General features: G+C 28.6%; 1 protein-coding gene across 1 annotated transcript; it reads right to left on the reverse strand.

The window, feature by feature from the left end:
* Positions 1-127: 127 nt before the first annotated feature.
* LOC145759233 (protein mono-ADP-ribosyltransferase PARP4-like) lies at positions 128-20,670 on the reverse strand. The gene is made up of 37 exons (XM_082573012.1): positions 20,538-20,670; positions 20,130-20,291; positions 19,483-19,687; positions 18,889-19,031; positions 18,293-18,459; positions 17,851-17,968; positions 17,520-17,639; positions 17,109-17,270; positions 16,446-16,609; positions 15,963-16,080; positions 15,524-15,645; positions 14,914-15,141; positions 14,404-14,512; positions 14,164-14,307; positions 13,484-13,702; positions 12,461-12,681; positions 12,234-12,315; positions 11,738-11,878; positions 11,291-11,413; positions 10,687-10,827; positions 10,062-10,267; positions 9,610-9,709; positions 9,020-9,190; positions 8,548-8,628; positions 8,030-8,191; positions 7,633-7,740; positions 7,007-7,205; positions 6,329-6,500; positions 5,755-5,820; positions 3,634-5,680; positions 3,180-3,313; positions 2,739-2,791; positions 2,194-2,252; positions 1,781-1,874; positions 1,366-1,442; positions 1,156-1,249; positions 128-831 (listed from the first exon to the last, which is right to left on the reverse strand). Exons 2-37 carry the CDS (start codon positions 20,268-20,270, stop codon positions 746-748), a joined length of 6,777 nt encoding a protein of 2,258 aa, XP_082429138.1. The 5' UTR covers positions 20,271-20,291; positions 20,538-20,670; the 3' UTR covers positions 128-745.
* Positions 20,671-24,292: the final 3,622 nt, after the last annotated feature.

Consider the following 24,292-nt stretch of genomic DNA (forward strand, 5'->3'; position numbering starts at 1 on the left):
TATTTTTTTAACATCATTTCATTCATATGTATTACAAAACTTTTAATGATGTTATGCTTTTTATTTACAGTTAAAAACACTAACAACCATTTAACTGAATATACATATTTCCGAGAATAACATTTTACCAAAATATTTAAAAAATGTTGAGCATTTCAGTGTTTTTTTTACATACGTTTTTTTGACGGTTATGTTTTATTAAGCTGAATATAGTTGAAGCAAATACGATTAAAATTCACTAATTACAAGAAACATATATTTAACAGAAAAAAAATACTTTTACACAAATCTTATTATTAAGTGCTATAATTACATTTTAAATGCATAATTAATACAAGAAAGTGCTAGAATTTCAAGCTAAATATAAAATGCTACACTGGATAAAAATACAATAATAATACACAAGATACATTTACATTAACACATCATTACTATTTAATTATTGAGTTTAAACCCCATTGGTCTTATTCTGTGGTGCCCTTGAGTAAGGGGCTATAAACGGTATGAACTCTTGCTAACTAGCACTTAATCAGCAGCATAATTATCGAGCGATTATTATTTATAATATCCCAAACTACTTAAGTCAACTGGATCGGGGTAACTTATGTTACTCTATGTTTGGGTCGCGCATTCGACCCTCCCACATTGAAGATAAATTACACAAAAAAAATAATGACAATTTAAAAAAAAACTAAATATAGATTTTACCAATAAAAATAATTAAAAATAAAACTTAATATTTATGTTAACATTGCAAAATATAATCTTGAGTATATTCATCAAAAAAAATTCTTCGTACAAATGTGTCAGCTGCCTCTTCCCAATTTTGACCTTAAAATATTTTAAATTTAACTTTTTTAATATCAAGTTTTACTACTGAAGGTTCTGAGTTCAAACCCCACTGGTTCCATGTTGTAGTGCCCTTGAGTAAGGCACTATAAACGACTTAAAGAAAGGTGTTATAATCCAAAAACCAATAGGCAAATTAATTACAAGCAATTATAATCAAAAATATCTCTAACTATCAAAGTCAACTTGAGACTGGGTCAGGGGAAACAATTGTTACTCTATGTTAAAACTATAAGGTCAGCTTTTCAAATAATATGGCATTTAAACAAGCAATTTTAACTTTTAAATAAATAATTTTTAAATTACCCAATTCAAGTCTAGAATAAATCATTGGATAAGATTTATCTTGAAGAAGTAAATGTTCTTTTAAAGTTTCAATGAATTGTTCTTTTTTATCATCCTATAAGAAAAAAAAAATATTAAAAATAATACTTTTAAAACTAAAAAAAAACTAAACAAAATTTTAAGATTTATGTAAATTTTTTTTAAACATTTAATCAAACTAAACGTATTTACCTTAACTTCAAGTTGTAAAAACCGAATTAAAATTGCCATCAAAAGCATTTCCTTTACAGCTTCGTAAACTACAGAACCTAATAAAAAATTTGTTAAAAACATTTAAATAATATAAAATGAAGCGTCCCTTTTTTATAGAAGCAATAACTTTTTTGGTTTATATTTATCCTCAATGTGGAAAAAGCGAATGGGCAACCTAAACATAGAGTAACATCAGTTACCCTGACCCAGTATCGCGTTTCCTTTAGCAGTTTAGAATACGATAGATTATAATTGCCTAATAATTATGCTGCTGATTGTTTTTTTGCTTGGCAGGAGTTTGTATTGTTTAAAGTAAGGCCGCTAAAGCATGAAAGTAGAGTGATTAAATTAAGATTTATTACACAAAATAAAGTAATAAGAATTAACAACAAACCAAATGACTTTGCTCCATTTTCAATCATTTGTTTTTCTACATTTTTGTTTAAAAATCCATCAACTTTTTCGGTACTTGATTTTAGAAAAATGTCCTAAAATTTAAAATCAATTTTTTTGCTTTTAAATTGGGCGTTTTTGATAAATTTTTTACTAATTGGTGAGAGTAAAGTGATAAAACCAACAAATTCAGAATCTTTTAAATATTTTAACCCAATCTCTTGTTGACTTTGGTGGTTTAAAATATTAAGGACCATATGCCATGCCGAATGATATTCGGCAAACTAGAGGTTTTACTAATCATCATGCTATACTGAAGGGCTTAAGAATACCACAGCACACTTAAGAGCACTACAGTATAAAACAATGGGGATTCAAAATATATAATTGTATTTATAAAAAATATTTAATTACCCAATTTTTTTCAGCGTCGTTAAAACTTAAGTTTGCTTTGCAGCCTAGGTAGTAGTATACTAAAAACAAAGTAAAATATATTTAAGATTTCTGGCATTTTTTCCAATAAGTTTTAGTTAAATATGGCTTAAATCTTTATCTTGCAATTGAGCAAATACTTATCTTTTAATCGGCAGCGTGATGTAGTGGTAAAAACACTTGCTAAACCACCATGAGGTCGTGTGTTCAATCCCCACTGATTTCATGCTATAGCACCCTTGAGTAAGGAGTTATACACGGTATGAGCTCCTGCTGAGCCAGCACTCAATCAGCAGCATAATTATCGGGCAATTATAATCAATAATATCCTAAACTGCCACAGGCAACTCGAGACTGGGTCAGAGTAACTAATGTTATTCTATGTTTAAGTCGCGCATTCGACTTTCCCACATCGAGGATAAAGACATATACAAAAAAAAAATCTCTATCAACTAATATACTCAATAAATTTTTTATATTATTACTGTTTAATTATAAAACAAAGGATTTTTTAAGAAATATTTTACTTCGTGTTTTCTGTTGAGCTTGCGGAGTAGGAGGGCTTTCAATTTGTTTAGATCTTCAATATAAGTTCAATTAAATAAAAAATAATAATTTAATCCTTTAAAAATGCTAAAAAGGCAATTGCTAAATAGGATTTTTTATCTACTAATTTATCATTATATAAAAGCAAATTGACTGGCAACGTGCTGTAGCGGTCACACTTTCTACTCTACATGAGGTTCTGGGTTTGATTCCCACTGCTTTCATGCTGTAGCGCTCTTGAGTCAGCACTTAATCAGCAGCGTGATTATCGAGCAATTATAATCTATAATATCCCAAACTGCCACAGGCAACTCAAGCCTGGGCTGTGGTAACTGATGTTCTTCAATGTTTTGGTTGCGCATTCGACTTTCCCACATCGGGAATAAAAACATATAAAAATGAGTAAAAATGTAAAATATTACCTTATCACAACATCTGTTCTTTCTTTACTTGTGGGTGAAACTAAATCTTCTGTCTGTTTTTTAGATCGCTCTAATGTCATTCTTGAAATATGCTGTGCTTCCTGTTTAAAGGGCATAGAAGCAATTCTTGTCTCCTAAAAATATAATTTTGTTTAATTTAAAAAAAATCAACTTGTTACAACAAAAAATTAACATTTTAAAACAGTATTGAGCATTAAAACCTATACAATAATAAAAAAAATAATTTTTTTAAGCCGAAAAAAAAATAACATAAATCTATATATATTTAGGTTTACTATAAAATAAATATTAATGTCTGTTTTATAGGCTTATATTAGTTGTGTACCAGTAAATTATTAGGGCCAAATATTAATTAAGAGTTTCGACCATATTACAAAACATAAAATTCTGACCATAGCTACTGATTAGTTTTAATACAAAAGTTTAAACTTACTCGTAGCTCCTTTTCATTGTCATCTTTTAACATCTTAGAAAAACGTCTCCTTAGAATAAGAGGTGGGGGTTTAAATCTGAACTTTTGTTCACGTTCTTGGTTTACTTTGGAAAAGGACCCAAAAGAATATCCAGAAGTTACACCTCCAGCTTCTTCTGCCGCATTTTTACGACGAGATACACCTAAGCTATAACCAAATCCTGTTGATGCAGATCTAGGTTGTTGTCGCATAAAACCTAATTGTTGTTGTGGTGCATTACCAAATACCTGCTGTTGTTGTTGTTGTTGTGAAGCTAAATCAAATATTTGTTGTTGTGGCGCAGAACTCAGTTGTTGTTGTTCTGGCGCAGAACTCAGTTGTTGTTGTTGTAGCGCAGAACTAAATTGTTGTGGAGCTGTAAGAATCTCCGGTAGCACAGATTGAAGTTTTGGTTGTCCTGATTTAGATGGTCGTGGTTCTGGTAATAATGCTGAATATTCAGCTTGTTCAACCACTTGAACTCTTTGCTGTGGTTGAGATTTGGTTGGTAAATTTTGTTGTAAAGCCTTTTTTTCTTCTTGCAATTCTTGCTCTTTAAGTTGTGATTTTGGCTGTGTATGTATTGCACCCATAGGTCTTCTTGCAAGTGGCTGAGAATCACCCATAAAAAAATCTAAGGTTTCATCTTGGCTTTCAACATCTCCCAATAAACGTAAAACCCTGTCACCTTTTCTCATTGGAGATTTAACAACATTTTTACTTTTAGACTGAAAAGATGGAAATCTTTTAAAAACTTTTGGTTGGGCTTGGTCTATTTCAACCAATTTTTCAGGTTGATTTGATTGCTTTGATGTAGTTACAACAGAAGGTTGGACCGATGCTGATCTTGTTTCAGAAATTGGTAAACTACTAAACCCCATGTCTAAAGTTTCATAGTAATTTGAAGAACATGCACGCTCCAAAATTCCAAAGTTGATATCAACAGGTTTATATAAAATTTCCTTTTTCTTTTCTGTCCTTAACAAAGATGTGTTGCTAACTTCTACATTTGTTTCTTTGGGTAAAGATTCTAAAACATTTTCAGACATGCTTACAGCTTCCAGAACTTCCTCGTTTTGCTCTTCGCCAAAACCCATAATTTTGGAATCTATAAATTCTTTACAAGCCTTTTCAATGGACAAAATATCTGTAATATTAGTTGATGTTTTCTTTTTCTTTTTAGGTGCTTTAAATCTTTCCATTGTTGGTAGTGCATCAGCAGCTACTGGTTGAACTTTAAACTGACTTTCTGTATCAAGAGTAGAAGCAGGGGATCCCCCTATTATAACTGGTGATCCTCCTATTATATCTGGTGATCCCCCTATTATAACTGGTGCTTTCGGTGTTGATAAATGTACTGAATTTAATTGAGGACTGGTTGGGGTGTATTTTGGGGAACCTTTTAATATTTCAGGTGAACTTTCAACTTCCATCTCTTCATATAACTCTGTTTCTTCTTCTTTTTTATTTTTTTTGTGAGTCAACTTCCTTGATGACTTTGTTGAAATGAACTTTCCACGATCCATTTGCAATCGATCTGTGACTAAAGTTTTTTTGGAAATAGGAGAGCTTTGAAAGCTCCAAACTGACTTTTTAGGAATCTTTACAGACTTTGATTCAACTTGAGGTTCATCCATAAATTCAATTTTATTCCTATTAATATTAATGAGTTTGCTAGTCTTACGATTCAAGGAGAAAACTCGGTTTTCTAGAGATGACGAATCTGCAGCAACACATATGCTTATTCTTTTTGAAGTTGGTGCATGTAGAGCTTTTATTGATTGATTTATTGTTGATTTGTCACTAAATCGTAACATTCTATTCTTTGCAAATGTTGCTGACGAACTCCTAACAGAATGAGTGGGAGAATAACTTAAATCAAGCTGTGTTGCTTGCTTAGCAGAATACATCGGGAATTCAGGTAGTGAAGGTTCTGGTGCTGCTTCCAAAGAACACAATTCTTCTCCCATTGCAGCATCATCATAAAAATCTCCATCCCAACACGGTATCTCCTCTTCATACCCACAACTTAAAATCGATAAAATTTTTTTAAAACTTTTTGGGAAATTAATTTTTTTTTAATTTTAAATTTTATAGTTTACCTTAGAATTGATGACATGAACATTGGTGTTAAATTGCAAGATTTCGAGACTTGATAAGATGATGCCCTAACATTAAAAACAACATTTAAATTGATTTCCTGTTTAGCAAGTGTACAAGTCTGTTAGCTATAAACATTTTTTAAATTTTAGTTGTTTAAAAATTTTTGACTTAAAATTTTTTCTTTTAAACTTAAACATGGAAACTATTTTACCAAAATGTTCTTATTTTTTACAAAAAAAAAATAACTAAAAAAGATATAAATGACAAAAAACTTATTTTTTTTATATATGTTATATCAAAAATTAGTTTTTTCAAAAAAAGAGAGCACAATTTTTAAATATCCTCTTTATATAATGGAGGATAATTAATCATATATATATATATTATGATTTATACATATACAAATGTGCGCGAATTTGTTCAATTTGAATGTTTAAAAAAAAAACTTTTTGTGATGTAGACATTACTACAGGCAAATAACGGTTGTAACCATTTTATGATAAGTAATTTGTTAGCATGCGAGTAAAAAATATAGCCAGTAGAGCATACGTTTAACTAGTTGAATTAATTTACCTTTTATTAAGCAATGAAATTAAATGCTCTGTAGTTTCTTCTCTATTTAAATTGATCATCATTTCGCTGTCATCAAATCCAGAATATAAGAAGTTGGCGAACAAATTAAATGATTTGTCCTCAATTTCTTTTAACATTTGTGACAACATATTCTTCATTGACTTATAATCATCTGTTAAAATTAAAAATATAACTCTAATGTCATATTTTAGGGTAAATTAATAAACTTAATGTTATGACAAGGTTGTGTTAGTATTTTTGTTATTTTTTTACCTAATTGTTTTATAATTTTTTTATTATTTATTTTCAATGTAAAATGGTCGACTTCATGACCTAAACATTAAGTAACATCGATTACCCCGACCCAGTTTCGAGTTGTCTTTGGTTTTTTATTATTATAATTGCCAAGTAATTATGCTGCTGATTAAGTGTTGGCTCAGCAGGAGTTTATTCCGATCATAGCACCTTATCTAAGAGGCGATACAGCATGAGAGCAGTGGGGATCAAACCTAGGACCTCACGTAGTGTAGCAAGTGTTCCCCTTACACCACACTGCCAGTTAAACTTTGTCAGGTTGGGATGTTATTAAATATAACAGCCAATAATTAATCTTTAAATTAGTGGCTTAGCAAGAGTTTATATCAATTGAAATAACAAAACTAAAACAGAGCATACTACCTTGAAGTAACTTGCTATGTGGTAATCCTAAATGATGTTTAGTGGCTTCTGTTAATATTTTTGCCTTTTTCTTATCTTCTTCTTTTAGTTGATCACATAGGAAAGAAGCTTCACTAAAATTTCTCTCACATTGAGAAATAGAAGAAGGGTAAGAGAGTTTCGCTTGATCGAGTTCATCTTTAAATCTCTCATAAGTAGTCTAAACAAATTAAATAATTTTCAATCATTCAGTTTTTAATAAAAATAAAACTGGGTCGTTAATATTTATTCTTCACATATTTTATTTAACTTACCTTAGTATGGAAAAGTCGACTTAATAGCTCAAACATACAGTAACATCAGTTACCCTGACCCAGACTCAAGTTGCCTGTGGCAGTTTGGGATATTAAAGATTATAATTGCCTGATCATTATACTGCTGATTAAGTGCTGGCTCAGCAGGAGTTTATACCGTTTATAACGTTGTACTCAAGGGCGCCACAGCATGAGTGGGGATTAAACCCATGACCTCATGTAGTTACCCCAACAACAAATGCCACAAGGTAAACATTGATTTAATGTAAGTATCAAACTTTTGCATGCATTTTAGTACATCCCTTTAAAAAAAACTTTTAGAAACCAATTCACCTTAATTTTGTCTTCTTCTGGCCACCCTATCTCTTCAAGTAAATCAAAATTTTCTTGTTCCACAATTTGTTGAATTGTTGGCCCTTTACCACTGCTTAAATCTTCACCCTTACATTAAAAAACCTTTTAAAATTTAATTATTGCAAGACTAAAGGTCCCTAGTTTGATTCCTGCTGCTGATCTAGTGTTAAATCTTTGAGTAAGACACTTACAAAACATTTTTAATCTTAAAAAAGCATTGCCTAGTGAATAAATAAACGGTTGATAACATAAAAATAATAAATGTAACCTAAAACTAGGTCAAGATAAAAAAACTTGATTTTTTATTGGGTAAAAAATATAAAAATTAACCGATTTTTATTTTTAATAAATTAAAAAATAATTCAATTTTTTTTACTTTTTCTCTCTCTTCAATTGCAACAAAACTTGTGTACTTTGACACCACCGAGTGTTTGGTACTGAGGTCAATAATCCATAACTTTGTTGCCTTTTTCTCATGTGAGAGACTCTCACTTTCATGATCGTTTATGATTGCTCGAGTGCACAAGCGATGTAAAGTCTTAAAAAAATTTAATTTTTTAACTGTTAATTATTTTTTCCACATCTGTTTATACACAAATTTATGTTAATATTACAACTAGTAGATAGCCCACCCTACGGTCGGCATTTTAATTGTTGTAATATGGTCGCAACTTTCAACTAATATTAGCCCATAATAATTTACCTATGCACCACATACGAAAGTTTTATTTATTTTGTAGGTCTATAAATTGGATTTACACGCATTTGAATCAGTCACTAAGCTCCATTACATATAGAAAAAAAAATTGAATTGAATCTTAAGTACATCTGTTTTAAAACTGTTTTAGTAAAGTTTTCATGTAAATTTAACAAAATATTTGTAATATTTTTTACCTTTCCTTTCACTATGTTGAGATCAGAAGTTGAAACAATTGTTGAGATCTCTTGTCCATTGATTTTTCCACTTAATTCAACCTAAATTTACAACAAGTTTTAACATATTACCAAACTCCATTCTACCAACAATGAATATTTTCTATTAACCCTTGCTACCCCACTCTTTCTGGGAAATTCTGTTAATATCAGAAACATAATTTTTAACCCCTAATTTGATAAATATTGTTTCTGAAATTTAAAATTCAGATAATATGATCGGTTTTACTTAATATGGGCTGATATCAGTTACAGAACTTTAAAATTTACAAAATAAATAATTTTAATTATATATTATTCAACGAACAAAGTGATGCAAACACTCAATTTTTTAGCTTATAAACTTGTTTTTTTATTAACAAAAATTATTTCTTACATAATTTTTTTTTAATAAAAATTTTTTTTTTAGTTTTTTTCGTTAAAACCCACTAACCTGAGTACAGTAGGGTGTGAAGCTGTAAACCACTAATCTTGAACAATTAAACACTGATCTAATGTTGAGGGGGGCCTGAGGGGGGACAACAGGAGTTGTGTCAAAAGTTTTCCAGTTTATTTGAATGTCAGTCAACACTGGTTGCTCAGATTTTCTTAGTTGGTTCGAAATCTAAAATTTAAAAAAAAATCATTTTAAAATTTTAATAAAAAATTAAAAAAATGTAAAAATAAATAATACCGTGAAGAAATACTAAAAATATCCCAAATTAATATTAAAAATACCATAAAGATGTATCAAACGTACTGTAAGGGCATACTAAAATTACCAAAATACCAAAATAAAAAAAATCCCATCAAAATGTACCAATCGTAATGTAAGGGCATACTAAAATTACCAAAATGCGAAAATAAAATACAAAAAACGCACAAAAATACTAAAAATATATTAAAAAAAATATATTAAAAACTCCAAAAACGAATCTTAAATACCATATAGAATTACTAAAAGTAAAAAATACCAACAAGAAATATTGAAAATACCATAAAAATGTTTACATCTAATTATATTTATAAAAAACATTTTTTTACTTTGTCCTCCCACTTTGATTTTTGATCAGAGTTAAAATGCTCATGAGCGCCACCCGATGTTTGGGAAATTGTTTGCATCAAATACTGATTGGCCGTAGTTCTAAAAACAAATAAATTTATTTATTTTATAGTAAAAATATACATAATCTTAAGTGGGTAAAATCCCCAGTGCTTTTATGCTGTAATGCCCTTGAGTAAGGCGCTATAAACGGTATGAACTTCTGCTGAGCCAGCACTTAATCATCAGCATAATTATTGGGCAATTATAATCTATATAATATCCCAAACTGCCACAGACAACTCGAGACTTTGTCGGGGTACAAATTTTACTCTATGGAAAAGCTGTGAAGTCGACCTTCTTACATCAAGGATAAATAAATATAACAAAAAACTACTTGTTAATTTTTAATATAATTTTTAAATACAAAAAAATAAACATTCAAGTTACTCACCCAACAGTGCAGGTAAATATCCTTGTCATATTCTCGCTTTTCTTCCCCAATAGTTTAGTTATCCCCACCAACCTCTCTTCATTGTTAAAGTGACCATCTGACAACAAGTAGATGTTGGTTAATCCACTGGTTTCAGTTTGCTGGATGGTTAAATAATGGTTCAACGGTCGCCATATTTCAGATGTGTACATTGTAGGTTGACAAGACTAAAAAATTATAAAGTTGTTTTAATAAAAGTCCTAAACTATTATCAAATGTTGGCTTCCCTTTTTTAAGTTGAATTTACAATCAATTTTTTCTGTGTTATCACAGATTATCACAATATCTACATATGATAGATGCTAATATCATACTCAATAGGCCTACAAAACTACTAATTATAAAATAAATACGCAAAGAATATTACAAAATATAAATTAAATCATAGGCTTAAAACTTTAAAAAATCAATCCAATATTGAAAAATTAAGCATAAATGTCCCCTAATGAATTGCTGCTTGTAGCTAATAACCAGTAAAATTCCTATGGCGAAATATCAGTTGAGACGCGTTACAAATAGCGCTTGAAATACTAACAGCAAAAAAGTTGTTAATTTCTTGTATAAATGAAAATCAAAGTAAACAAACCTGTATAAAGTTGGCTGCTTGATCTTTAACGTTTTCCGTTAATTTTTGAGGACAAACGAAAAGTTCTTGGTAGTAGGAACCAAACTTAACAACATTTAAACAACTTTCTTCTGGTAGCTTCTTTAATATCAACAAAGCAAGCTAAATAATAAATCTTGTTAAAATAAGAATTACAAAATAAAGTAGCAGCATAGAGTAGTGGTTAAAACACTTGGCTTTATACATATAGTCCTTGGTTTGATTCCCACTGCTTTCATACTGCAAAGCCTTTGAGTAAAGCGCTATAAGTTTTAATACAAACTTCTGTTGAGCCAAATCAATCAGCAGCTTGACTATATGGCAATTATATTTAATAATATCCCATACTGGAAAAGTCAACTTAAGACTGGGCCAGGGTAACTGATGTTACCCCATGTTTAAGTCGTAAAGTCATCCTTCTTACATTAAGAATAAATTAATATAAAAAAACATTGTTTTAACATAAGTTAAAGTTTAACAAAAAATTAGTAAAATAATTTATCGGCAACTTAAATGTTTTCTACTTTAAGTAGTTTTATATTGACAATGACAATTACAGTTTAAAGTTAAAAATAGATTAATTTACCTTTTTCACTTGAACATGGAGTAGATCTTTTTCCATAGAGTTGGACATATCCAGCAATATAACTGCATTGTAATCTCTCACAGATTGACTGTCGAATTCTGGGTAGAATGAAACCATGCTTGCCTGGCAGTATTAGTTAAGTTTAAATATAAGGGTTAATGATTTTAACAAATGTAGTGGCTAAAAGTTTAGAGAAATAATATAAACTGAGGTCCTGGTTCGATCCCCACTGCTCTTGTGCTGTAGCAACCTTGTGAAAGCACTGTAAAAAGTGTAAACTTCTGCTGAGTGAATGCCTCATCAGTAGCTTAAATATTAGGCAATTAAAATCTATAATAATTTCAAACCTTCAAAATAAACTCGAGGCTTGGTCAGGGTAACTAAAATCGCAAAAAAGTTTAAAAAAGATTAAAAATTTTAAAAGATAATTAAACTATCAAAACTGACTTGACTTTCAGGGTTGTCAGGATGTTTCTCTGCCCACATTCTTGGCACATGAATCTCAGCCATGTGGATAATTAAACGGAAACCCTGGTCACTTAGTTTGTCCTCTTTTCCAAGTTTAATACTCGCTTTTGTTGCCGATTGCTAAACAATAAAAAAGTTTTAATTTTTAAAACTTTGTAGAATAGGAATTTAAAAACTTGAAACTTTGTTAATTAATAATAGTGTTTAATAATACTCAATTTTATATACCTAACTAACAGCAAAAAATACTAAAGAATTTACTGTACCTAATAATTAAAACTAAATTTATTAGCCTACCCTAATATTTAAATAAATACTCGTTTAAACCTTTTGTTAATTACTGATAAATTTGTAAATTAATAATAAAGTTTTTTGTCTTATAATAATATAGTCAATTTACCTTAAAAAATGCTTTCAATAATTAAAATTAATTAAATAATATGTTAATTAAAAATTAATAATTGTTAGTTTAAACCTTGGTAAGAATCTTGTGAGTTGATGATTCCAGCTTTCTTATCTGGAACGGCATCTCAACAGAAAGTTGAAGTGAAAATTTACTAAAAACAAAACTAACTTTGAACTAATTTAAAAAACTAAAAAACCTTCCGAAAATTGTTTAAAATATATATTTAGTTATAAAGTTACAAAAAAAAAAAAAATTTGAAAAAAATTAATCTCAATAGACAAAAATTTTTAACCCACCTCAGATTAGTCCCAGTTGCTGTCACCCTCTCTACATCAACCTGGGTGACTTCACCCACTAATACTTGATCCCTGATGTTGCTAGAGAGTGATCCCGGAAGCTTAAACTCAATAAAATCAGTCCCATGCTCCTGGATCACATTCAACTCTAGAAGAAAAGTGATTTTGATAAGAACGGAGCAATCTGGAGGAAGATTTCCAACACTGACCGTGAACACATCCTAAACAAAATTAAAAATAAAAAAAACTTGGCAAAAACTTTAAATTAATTAATTTTATTGTAAAAAAATTTGCTTATGTCATTACAGTTGTTGAGTTACAACTCTTATTTTTGTTCTTATTTAGTTACAATTTTTGTTGCGCTACATATATAGTTTTTTTGTTCTATTTTTTGGCAAATTTTATTTATAGTTATTACAAGTTATTACACTTTTCATTATAAGTTTAAAGTTATTACACTTTTCATTATAAGTTTAAAGTTATTACACTTTTCATTATAAGTTTAAAGTTATTACACTTTTCATTATAAGTTTAAAGTTATTACACTTTTCATTATAAGTTTAAAGTTATTACACTTTTCATTATAAGTTTAAAGTTATTACACTTTTCATTATAAGTTTAAAGTTATTACACTTTTCATTATAAGTTTAAAGTTATTACACTTTTCATTATAAGTTTAAAGTTATTACACTTTTCATTATAAGTTTAAAGTTATTACACTTTTCATTATAAGTTTAAAGTTATTACACTTTTCATTATAAGTTTAAAGTTATTACACTTTTCATTATAAGTTTAAAGTTATTTATTGTGTTTAAATCTACCTATAATACTTAATTATATCTGCATCATTAGTTAATGTAAATACAAATAATTTTCAAACTTAAAAACAAATTGAATTCAAACAACTCGACACTAAGTCAACGTACACAAAGTTTTAGCAAAATAAGATGTAAAGACGATATAATTACGGTTAAAACCAACCCCTTTATTATAAAACAAAGACGAAAAAGCCAAAATTCTCACCGGTTTTTCTTCATCCATAAGATAAGCCCCATGTCCAGCTTGTACAGCTTCCTTATACTCTCTGTGAGCCTGTTCCTTTTCCTTAACAACCCCTACCACATGTTTGTTGTTGATGAAAGCTTCAAACCCACACACAACTGAGTTAGGGGGAAGGGGGAAAACATATTTCGCTTCCATGGGTGAGTTCGATTCGTTTACATAAGCTTGCATTACTATAACCTTGGAATATAATTGTTCTAATTATTAGGATGAAACTATAAATAAATGTAAACAATTGTTTCAAATTGGCTGTTTAAATAGATGTATGTGTAATGTAAATTAAATTATAATAAGCCAATTTACAACTAATAAAATGTTTTTCCGATACTTTCGAACACCATAGTTTTAAATAAAAACAGATTTATATAAACTAAAGCTTAGTGAAAGCATATACATATAAATATGAATGTCCAATTTAATAGCTGACAAAATAAATAAAATCGCAACTTGTGGTGCGTGGGTAAATTATCACAGATAAATATTAGTTATGAGTTGTGACCATATTATGACCATTCAAATCCAGACCAGGCTATTGACGTGTGTGAAATAAATATGCAATGATTTTTGTATAAATAAATAAAAACAAATAGAAAAATTAGATTTTCAAAAATACAAAGACAAACAAAACAAAGTTAAGCTACCTGTGCCACCATATCCATAATATTTCCCCTTATATGGACTTCCTGCAAAGGCAACACTTTATCCCCATCTGGGGAGGTCACAACTAACCCTGACTTTACCCCGGAGCTTGGGTCCTTGACCGATTCTACATCCGTTAGTTCAACCTAGAAAAAAAGTTTTTTTTACAAAATTCTATTTTTGGAAATTTTTCAATTCTATGTCATTTAATTTACACAACAAACAGTAATGTTTCTAATTACCTCACTAATTTTGTTCTCCAAATCTTCCTGGTTTTCATTAATTTCAATTTCTTTTGGCAACTCTATTATTTGTGGTGAATCCCCTTCTATGATAAACTCAACCAAATATCTTTAAAATAAATTTTGTGTTAAAAATTATTTTTACCTCGGGTAGTATATTAATATTAGGTTTAAGTACTAAATTTATATTTAAAAAACTTTTTTGGTGTACTATATTTATTGTGAGTTACTGTCATATGGCCAAAAACCATTTTTCCAAAATTGACAATAAAACATTTTTTTATAAACCGCTCAGAAATGTGCTTTAATTATAAAAATGCGACTTTAACTTTTGTTTAATATTGTTTTTGGCAAAATTTTGGTATTCCATAAAATCTTATGCAGATGTTTCTACAAACAAAATATCTCATAATGTGCCTAGTAAAACACCTGCCTTATTTCTTTATGTAGTAAATTTTAACATACCAAAAAAAATCAAATTTAAAAAATTTTTCAACAATTCAAACTAACTTCATTTTTTGTTGATTCTTGTTGTAAATCACAAACTCATTTTCTTTGAACTCTGACCCTGAATCCCACTTTATCCCCACTCCTCGGACGCTATCGTGACCACTAGGTGGACTAGTGAGTGAAGTGTCATGCTTGGTTACCTCATGAACTCGACCAAGCGCGACCTCGTTGATTAACATCAAACGAGTTTTGGTTTGTTGGTTCACGGTTGAATAACCACAACATCGACTAAATATAATTTAGTAAAAAATATTTAATTTTTAATTTTTTTTTAATTTTATAATAAAGTTAAAAGTAAGTATTTAAAGATTAAATGGAAATAACAGAATATTGCAGGTTGAAGTAAACATTAAATACAAAAAAATCTTTACATATTTAAAAGAAACTTCTATAACAAAATTACAAAAAAAGTTAAAGCCAAACTTGAAAAAAAAGTAAAAAAAAAGTTTTTATTTTTATAATTTAAATTAATTTTAATGTCAATCTCATTAATATGCTTAAAAAAACTAAAAAAAAATTGAGTTAAAAATTATACATAAAAAATCAATTTAACAACTTTTTTTTAAAGTTAATGTTTTCACGAACAAAAAAATAACATTAAAATCCCAACCTGACTGAGTCAGAGAAGTAAATCCCGTTTCCCAACATCCCAGCATCGCTCCTCTCTCCTCCATGGTCATCTATCACCACTAGAGGGGGTAGTAATCCTCGAGTCATAATACCAAAAAAATTCTAAAATTAAAAAAAAAAAATTATGAGCAAATCTATACAACAGAACTAAGTGGACAACATATATATATATATAAACATGGTTATGTATGTACAATTTATAGGCCTACAAAATGGATAAAACTGCTGTTTGTGATGTATGGGTAAATTATTACGATCAAATAATAGTTGTTAGACAATTAAAATACAGACTATAGGGTGGGATGTTAACTAGTTTGTTTACAAAAAATATTAAACTAAGATCAATATTTGTTGTGGGCTTATAGCCTATAAATTTAAACAAATAAGAACTTCTAAAGAAATTTAAAATTGATTTTTACCTCGGCTTTGGAAGAATGAAACAAAAGTTTTTTATTTTGTAAAAAATGTTGAAAATCAATTTCCTCTGCACTTTTATGGACACAGAAAATATTCTGGATTTTGAATTCATCTGGTACACTGAAAAACATTAATTAAAAGTCAATATTTGCTAATAAATATTTGTTAATATCTAAACAAGAAAAAAAAACATGAGAAAATTGCTTTTATAACACAAAATTCTCTAAAATTGCCAGAAAATTTTAGTGTTTTTAGTTGTAAAATTTTTAGTTTATAATTTAAACTATAACTAAATTTAGTTTAATTTAATTAATTTTATTTAAAATTAAAAACACCTAAATTTTTCTACATTTAAAACTGTCCTAAAATTTGTAGTGGCATATAACATAGGCCTATCTAAAATTAAAAAAAAAACATAATAAAATGTAACTTCACTACTCTACCAAATCCATTTAAACTTATTAATATTAGAATTCAAATTTTACCCTTGCTGATCTTTAAGCAACAAGTCTTCCACCTCCTTGTACTCCTCATCCCCAGCCTCCAGGAAGTTTATCCCACATTGTAGGTTCCTGTACAACAAACCAAGGTTGTTGGCGTTGTTTGGTTGAGTAATACTTTCTTTCACTAGTTGGCAGTCTTTCAACAACTAAAAAGTTTAAAAATTAGGAAAGTTTAGGTATTGTGGTATACTGGTCACAACATTGGATTACAAGCCAGAAGGTTTTGGGTTCAATTTGCATCAATGACACCTTATTTGCCCTTTGAACCTAGCGTTACAGATAGCTTAAACACATCACAACAACACACCCTTTTCCAAAAAACATTTAAAACCTATAACTTTAGAGCGATATAAAAAAGGTTTAAAATATTTTAATTTTTTATAGATTCAGTTTAAAATTAATTAAAAGTAACATTTTGAAAAATCTATACACATGGAGTTTAGCAAGCAATATATATATATACCTATAGCTATTTTAGGTTTACATGCCTACAAGGTAAATAAAACTGCTGTTTGTGGTGCTCGGTTAAATTATTGCGAGCTAATATTAGTTAAAAGTTGTGTCCATGTTCTGACAATTAAAATTCCAACCTTAAGGTTGGACTATCTTTTAGTTTCAATAACACTTTTAAAAAAATGTTTCCACCTGAACTTTATCCTGCACCATTGACAAGATTTTCTTATTGGAAATCACAATTTGATTATTAAACGGCAACACTGAATAAAATTGTTGTGAAATTGAAGTTGTGTCTTCGTTCTTGTTCAATAATTCACTAATTTTCATCAACAACACAACCCCTTTAATTATCTAAAAAATTTAATTTATATCAATTAAAACTATAATTTAAAAAAAAATAAAATGCATATTTTAGGTTATTAAATAAAATTGCATTTATATAATTTAGAACAATAAAAATTAAATTAAAAACAAAATAGTTTTGGTTTAAATAAAAGTGGAGGTAAATGTGTAAAAAAAAAATTTAAAATAATAGATTAAAAATGCGTTAGTAGGCTATAGAAAAAATAATCGAAAAAATCAAATCAATTTTAATTAAACCTGGTCAGGCGTGACATTAAAATCCAATCCATCCAACAAATCACTCGGTTCGATCATAGACAACAATCTCACCACTTGAGGGGGCAATATCCCAGCACTTGACCCCATCTCAGCTAACATCTACAACGTTTTATCCCCAATTTATATTTCTATTTCCAAAATTAAGTTTTAAAGAAAAAGTTTTGAACAAGTAGTGCATATTTTACTCAAGATTAAAAATTATTTAACACTAAATTATGTAACTTTTTATTAAATTTCTATTTTTTATATAAAAGTAATTTAAAAATCACCAACACATGAGTTATGGTCATATATTATAAAATAAGCATACTAGTCTTAATTGTGTTGATCCAATGTTATTATTCGGTAGCTTTAGAGTATTTTTCATCTTCAAATTATTTTTCTTTTCAGTAACAAGATATTGTAAAACTTCTAATGCTGGTGCACAACTGTTAAAAAATAATTTACTTAAATATACAACAAATAAAAAACTTATTGACTTTAACATGCAACTATAAAAAACTGGTTAATTAACTTTATTATACAAATTTTATATAAAATTTAGGTTTAATTGATTAGAAATAAATTACACAAAATTTATTGAAATTCATTTTGGTATCGGGTGTTTAAATATAATATAAAAACAATTTATAAAGAAAAAAAAATTATATTTCAATAGCCATGTCCAAAGAAAAAAGATTTATTCACTTAAAATTTTACTGAAAAAATAATTTGAATTAAAAAATTGATAAGTAAGCAAAGTTTTAACTTACTTTGTGAAGAAATATTCAGATGTGGTTAAATTGTAGGCAGAATTGTCGTTTATATTAATGACAAAATCGTGTTCCGTAATTCGAACTTTATTCTTAACTTCTGAGTTCTTCGAAACTTGAAGTTCGTAGACAAAATATTGAACCTCATTGTTTACTATTTCATTCGACTGTGAAGTAAATAAAAGAAAAATTTAAATATAAGAAGGACTATACAAAACAGTAGATTAATTAAGTTTATATCACACTTTTCACCCTTGAAAAATTACTAAAAACTTTGCAAAAAAGAATTTAAAACTAATTATATAAATTTCAAGGAAGATTGTATTAAAATATTATAGATTTTAGAGAAGTTATACATCTATCATTTAATTTTACTTTTTAATTGAATTAATATTTTTATTTTAATTGAAAACTAACTATCTTTATTTTAATTGAAATGAAACATTCTTATCCTAATAATACACAAATTTATTACACAATATATATCATTTACCATCATAGGCTATACTAAATATATCATTGTTGTAAATCCAAGTTCTGTTTTAACAAAATTAAAGCTTAACAATACAAGCAAGCTTAATTTTATATTAAAATACCTTTAAAATCACAAATTTGACAACTTGAAATTGTTTTGGAAATGCCAGACAATTTTGATCCTTGCTTTTGTATTTCAATTTTTCAATTTGGTTCGAAGACAAATTTTGGGGTGAATTTTTCTTGCTTTTACCCCAGCCTGGCACTGTAACACAATAATAACTTATATACCCTAAACGTAAAGACATTTCTATAAAAATAGTCAAATGACATGAATATTATACCGGCAGCGTGGTGTAGTGGTAAGAACACTTGCTACACCACCATGAGGTCGTGGGTTTAAGAGCCAGCACTTAATCAGCAGTATAATTATCGGGCAATTATAATCTATAATCTTCCAAACTGCCACAGGCAACTCGAGACTGGGTCGGAGTAAAAGTTGTTATTCTATGTTAAGTCGTGCATTCGACTTTCCCACATCGAGGATAAATATATATCCAAAAAAAAATATATTGTTATTATCGACATAAACTACAAAGCGGTTTTAATAAATATAACTGGATAATATAGGACAAAAGATAATCATTTAAACTTATATTTAAATAAAAAAATGCAATTTCAAAACATTAATATTTTTATATCAAAAATTTTTTTACCAGTGATTTTTTTCTTTAACAACCCTGCCTCTTTCTGCACAGAAGTTGTAACCTTGTATGGTTCAACATCAATAATACGACGACAATTGACGCAGTCATCAACAAATTTGTCGTTCAACACTGGAATCAACAATTTTGTTGCTTTCCTAGTCTTGTAGCTGTCAACTTTTGTGCCTTTGTTGTTAGGTACAATCACATAATTACTCTATAAGATAAACAAACTGATTATCTGTTGTTGTAATCTTAATTAATAGAAAGTAAATATTAGTCTAGTGTTGTGTTACTTTGGTTTTTAATTAGTAATTAAAATTTTAATTAGTATTTTTTTACATTTATTTATTCTTGATGTGGGAAGATTAACTTCACAGGCTAACATAGGAGTAATATTAGTTGACCTGACCCAGTCTTAGGTTGCCTTTGGCAGTTCGGAATATTATTGGTTATAATTGCCTCATTATTAAGCTGCTGAATAAGTGTTAACTCAGCAGTTCATATATTTATAGCGCCAAGCTCAAGTGTGACAGCATGAGAGCACTAGGAATCAAACCAAGGACCATATGTAGTGAAGCCAAGTATTTTGATCACTATAACACACTGTCAGTAATATATTAACTATTTTGTTAAATATATTGGAAATACAACTTTACCTTTTTAGTTAGAATATAGGATATAATTCCTCCATTTTCAGTAATTTTTTCTCTTAGTTTTTTCTTTGTTTTATAAGAAGCCGAACCAAGATCCAAAACAAATTGAAAGTCCTTAAAAATATTCTCTTCTACATAAACCATTTTGTCTAGATCATTTTAAACCTAAAAATGTAATTAACTGATAAACCCAGACGTTTTTTGTAGTACAGTTTAAAGTAGTTATTCGGTAGAAATGTTTAGCAAATAGAAATAAAAAAAACGGTAATTTTGTTAGTTAAATGTTATGGACAATAACCAATCCGTTATACTTTTATACAACAGCTTTAACATGTGATCTGCAACTTAAATCGGAGCTCTATTAGTGCGTCCGCCAAGTGCCAAGTTTATAAAATGCGGAATTTTTATAACCTCAGCCTAATCTTCTCTTGTACATCCCGCCCTTTCCGCATTCATTTTAGTACTACTCGTTTTAACCGGTGGACGACAGCTAATAGAGACCCTTTAAATATAGCAAAGGTGGCAGTTCTAACCACTTCTCCATGCATTTTAGTTTTCGTTTAACTGAACTTTTAAGTACTTCCGCATTTGTTTTTTTCGGTTTCTGTCACATGATTTCTGATCGAACGACAATAACAAAGGGTTGCCAAATATTTATTTCTTTTTTAAAGTGACATCACGGGGAAACTCCCCACAGCGTAATTATTGTTCGATTTTAACCATCAGTCAAGTACAACTTTATTGTATAAAATGTTAAATTAAATAAACAGTATTCTGTAAAATATTTAAAAAGAAATTGAATTATTAGTTCCTTACTAAATAATGTACAAAAGTCAATAGCATGGACACTGAACTTTATATTTTTACCGGTTCGGTTTGCAAAAAAGTACCAGAACAAACAGGCCTAAAAAAAACAAACTTGTGTTCTAAATAATTCGATCTAAAACCAAAGAAATCAGGTACTATCTTAATGTTTTAAACACTGATAAAACAAATAAAAAAAGCAATTTTTTTTACTTTCTTGTGGCGTTTTATATGATTTAAAGTCAGAAAAACAAAGTTATTGTTGTTTATCAAAAACCTTACCCCATATGTACAGCACCCAGCAGGTTCCTCCAGCCCTTTACTATCACACAAAAATCAGGGCCTTGTAAGTGGTAATGCCAGTAGAGCTTTAAAGTGAGGCTAGCAAATTTCACCAAAAAAGTCTAGAAAAAATTTTGCTCAAAAAACTTTTCCTTATGATGCCATATAATATTAAACAAACCCCAAATACCTGAAAAACATAATCTTTTTTAATTAATTAACAATTTTGTACAAAAATTAAAAAAAGTACTTCCATTAATAAAAACCTTTGAAACATTTAAACAAATACAAAAATATGACTAAGTTATTAAACAAATTACTTAAAAAATGCTTTAAGCTTTTACCAGTTAAACTGCTTAATGTAGACACACAATAAAAAATTAACAATTAACTAAAAAGAAATAAGAATGATGATTATAAAAATTGATTAAAAACTTAGAAGAAAACTTAGAAAAAATTTTAGAAGTTTAGGAAATTTTTACCACCAAAACACTTTTTGATGGAGGAAAAAGAACTCAAAAAAAGAATTTTATTGAGTGTTAAATTTTTTTATTAAAAAAGTTTTAGATAATTCTTTGTTTTAACTAGATTATAACAACATTTAAAACTGGGTTCCTTTTAAAAATGGTAAGTTTTTCGTTTCGGTTTTATTCGAGTTTTTAATTTTTAGTTTACATTCTTCAATAGCCGAGTTAATAAACAAAATATTTTCTTTAACTTTTTCAGTTGATAAAAACTGTTTGTTTATATCAAGTGAGATCTGAAAGTTTTTACAGGCTTCTGTATTGTTATTCAGTTGGAAGCTGCACAATCCAATCCAATAGTATCGATTAGCAACATCAGTGCTCTTAGTTGGTTCGATATCAATTTGTTGGTGAATTTTAAGTGAAGTTTTAAAATCAGACGAAGCTTTTTCATATCGACTGAGCTGATAGTTGCATTTTCCATTCCAATAATAAAGTTCAGCAACACCCCTGCTCTTAATTGAAATGTCATCAACTTTTTGGTGAATATCAAGGGAAGTTTGGAAATCGGATAATGCAAGCATGTGGCATCAGATTTACAAGCATGTGGCATCATTCCATCAAAGGATAAGCCGCAAGGTGTAACTGCATCGTAAAAGTTAAATTTAGTTGGATCCCCACTATTTAGACTTGGAATATCAACAGCAGGAAGAATAGTTTCACCAAGGTTAATTAAAATAATTTGAAAGATAACAGCAAACCACCTGAAATATTCCTTTATTTTTTCTTGATCATTTTCTGACATATTCCTAACTTTGTCATCCAAAACTATGACGTTTTCAAAATCAGAGTAAGGAGTTATTTCCCTTCGTGAAAGTGATCCAAGTCCCACTAAAGCATATTCACATGGGGGATTTCCCATTGTTTCTTCACAAAACCCAGCAAGACGTTTCATAATCTTTGTATAATCCTCACTGATAATATTCTGCAGGTTGCGTATATCCCAAACTCTTTCATGTTTAAGTTTTTTAAATTCCACATTGGATATGTCTGTGGGAATCTGAGGAATAGTAGCAAGTATATCATTAACCCTGTTTCTCATTTCTGCAACATCTTCAGCAATTAGTGTGGAATATTTAATTAAATCTGCCCTTTTTCTTCCCGCATTAGCAACTTTACTTAATTCACAGCAAAATTGACGAAGATCTTGTTCAATTTCCTCCACATTATCAGGTTTCCTAACAACAGCTGCATTTAGTAAAGCTGCACTTTGAATTAATTTAATTTTGTTGGCATATTTTAAATATTGTTTTTTACTAAACCGATTAAATTTAAACCAATTTTCAAGAAATTTGCTTTCTTTATTTAGATTCTTATTTAAACCTTCAGTTTTGTAAATTAAACCAAGTTTATAAAAAAGTTTTGCAGATTGTTTCGGAAATTTTTCTTTTCCATTTTCATCACAAATAATTTTTAGTTGTTTAATTATCTCATCTTCTGTTTCCATTGCTATTTAATAAACTCTTTAGTTTGATCATCTGTTAAGGTATTGTGCATTATTATTTGAAAAAATAATTTGTTTTTATTGTTAAACTGAATAACATGGCATTGTGTCTAAACTTTACAACTATTCTTGTTAGTACGCCTAACTTTCTGTGTTGATAAACCTTAAATACCCTATTACCATGAACAACTTTAATTACATTTCATTAGTTTTTTTAATTTGTTTTATTTAAAGATTTGCACAAAAAGTCGTAAGTTTAAACTGATGCAACTCATTTTACATGATAATAACATTGAATAAGCAAGACACCATTACTTAAACAACTTCGTAAACTTTAACTGTTAAACAAAAAAAACAATGAGCTTTTTAAAATGGTGTACATCCTATCAATTAAATTTTTTCATATTTACAAATATTTTTACATTTTAATGCTTATAAATTAACTTAATGCTGTGATAAAATTCTTGGTGTTGTAACTAATATTCATGAACTTTAGTTAGTTTATTCCCAATTTCATATTTTGTTTTGATTGTCATACTTTTTGTTTTGCAAATTAACTGAAATATTTAAACTTAGGTTTTATGATTATGCTGTGATTTGCTTTAAAATCATGAATTAAAATGTTATAATATGTTTCAATTACTACTCTGGTGTGTAAACATTAAAATAAAACTTATGTGTTAATTTTATTACCCAAACTTTATTTACATAATGAACAAACAGAAAAGATAACACAATACTACCTTCTTTAACATTTTTAGTAAGTAATCCACCATAACAAAAATATCTAAAAACTTATTTAAACCACACAATAATTATCTGCACCTTTTACTAAAACTTTAAACAAGTAAACCAAAGGGTTTTGCATGTATTACACATACAAAAGCGGTATTTACTTTCTTTTATGTGTTCAAGCTAAGGCTTCAAGCTAAGGCGTAGTCATTTTATCCTAAACAAACACCTTGTTTACAGACCCTTAAAAAATTATGGCAAGATGATTTTTATACAGTTTACAATCTAATGTTGATTTTTTAAACTTATTTTGTAACAAAGTGTTACCTTTTTTCCCTAATATAGAACTTGTTTTTATAACACTATACTAACCAAAATTT

The sequence above is a fragment of the Corella eumyota genome, chromosome 1 (assembly GCF_963082875.1).
Source record: "Corella eumyota chromosome 1, kaCorEumy4.1, whole genome shotgun sequence".
Taxonomy (NCBI): domain Eukaryota; kingdom Metazoa; phylum Chordata; class Ascidiacea; order Phlebobranchia; family Corellidae; genus Corella; species Corella eumyota.

Coding starts and splice junctions, on each gene's coding strand:
- LOC145759233 (XM_082573012.1), bottom strand. CDS start 20,270: ATGGTTTATGTAGAAGAGAATATTTTTAAGGACTTTCAATTTGTTTTG. Junction 10,268..10,686: donor AAGCAGCCAACTTTATACAG/GTTTGTTTACTT, acceptor ATAATTTTTTAG/TCTTGTCAACCTACAATGTA. Junction 9,710..10,061: donor ATATTTACCTGCACTGTTGG/GTGAGTAACTTG, acceptor ATTTGTTTTTAG/AACTACGGCCAATCAGTATT.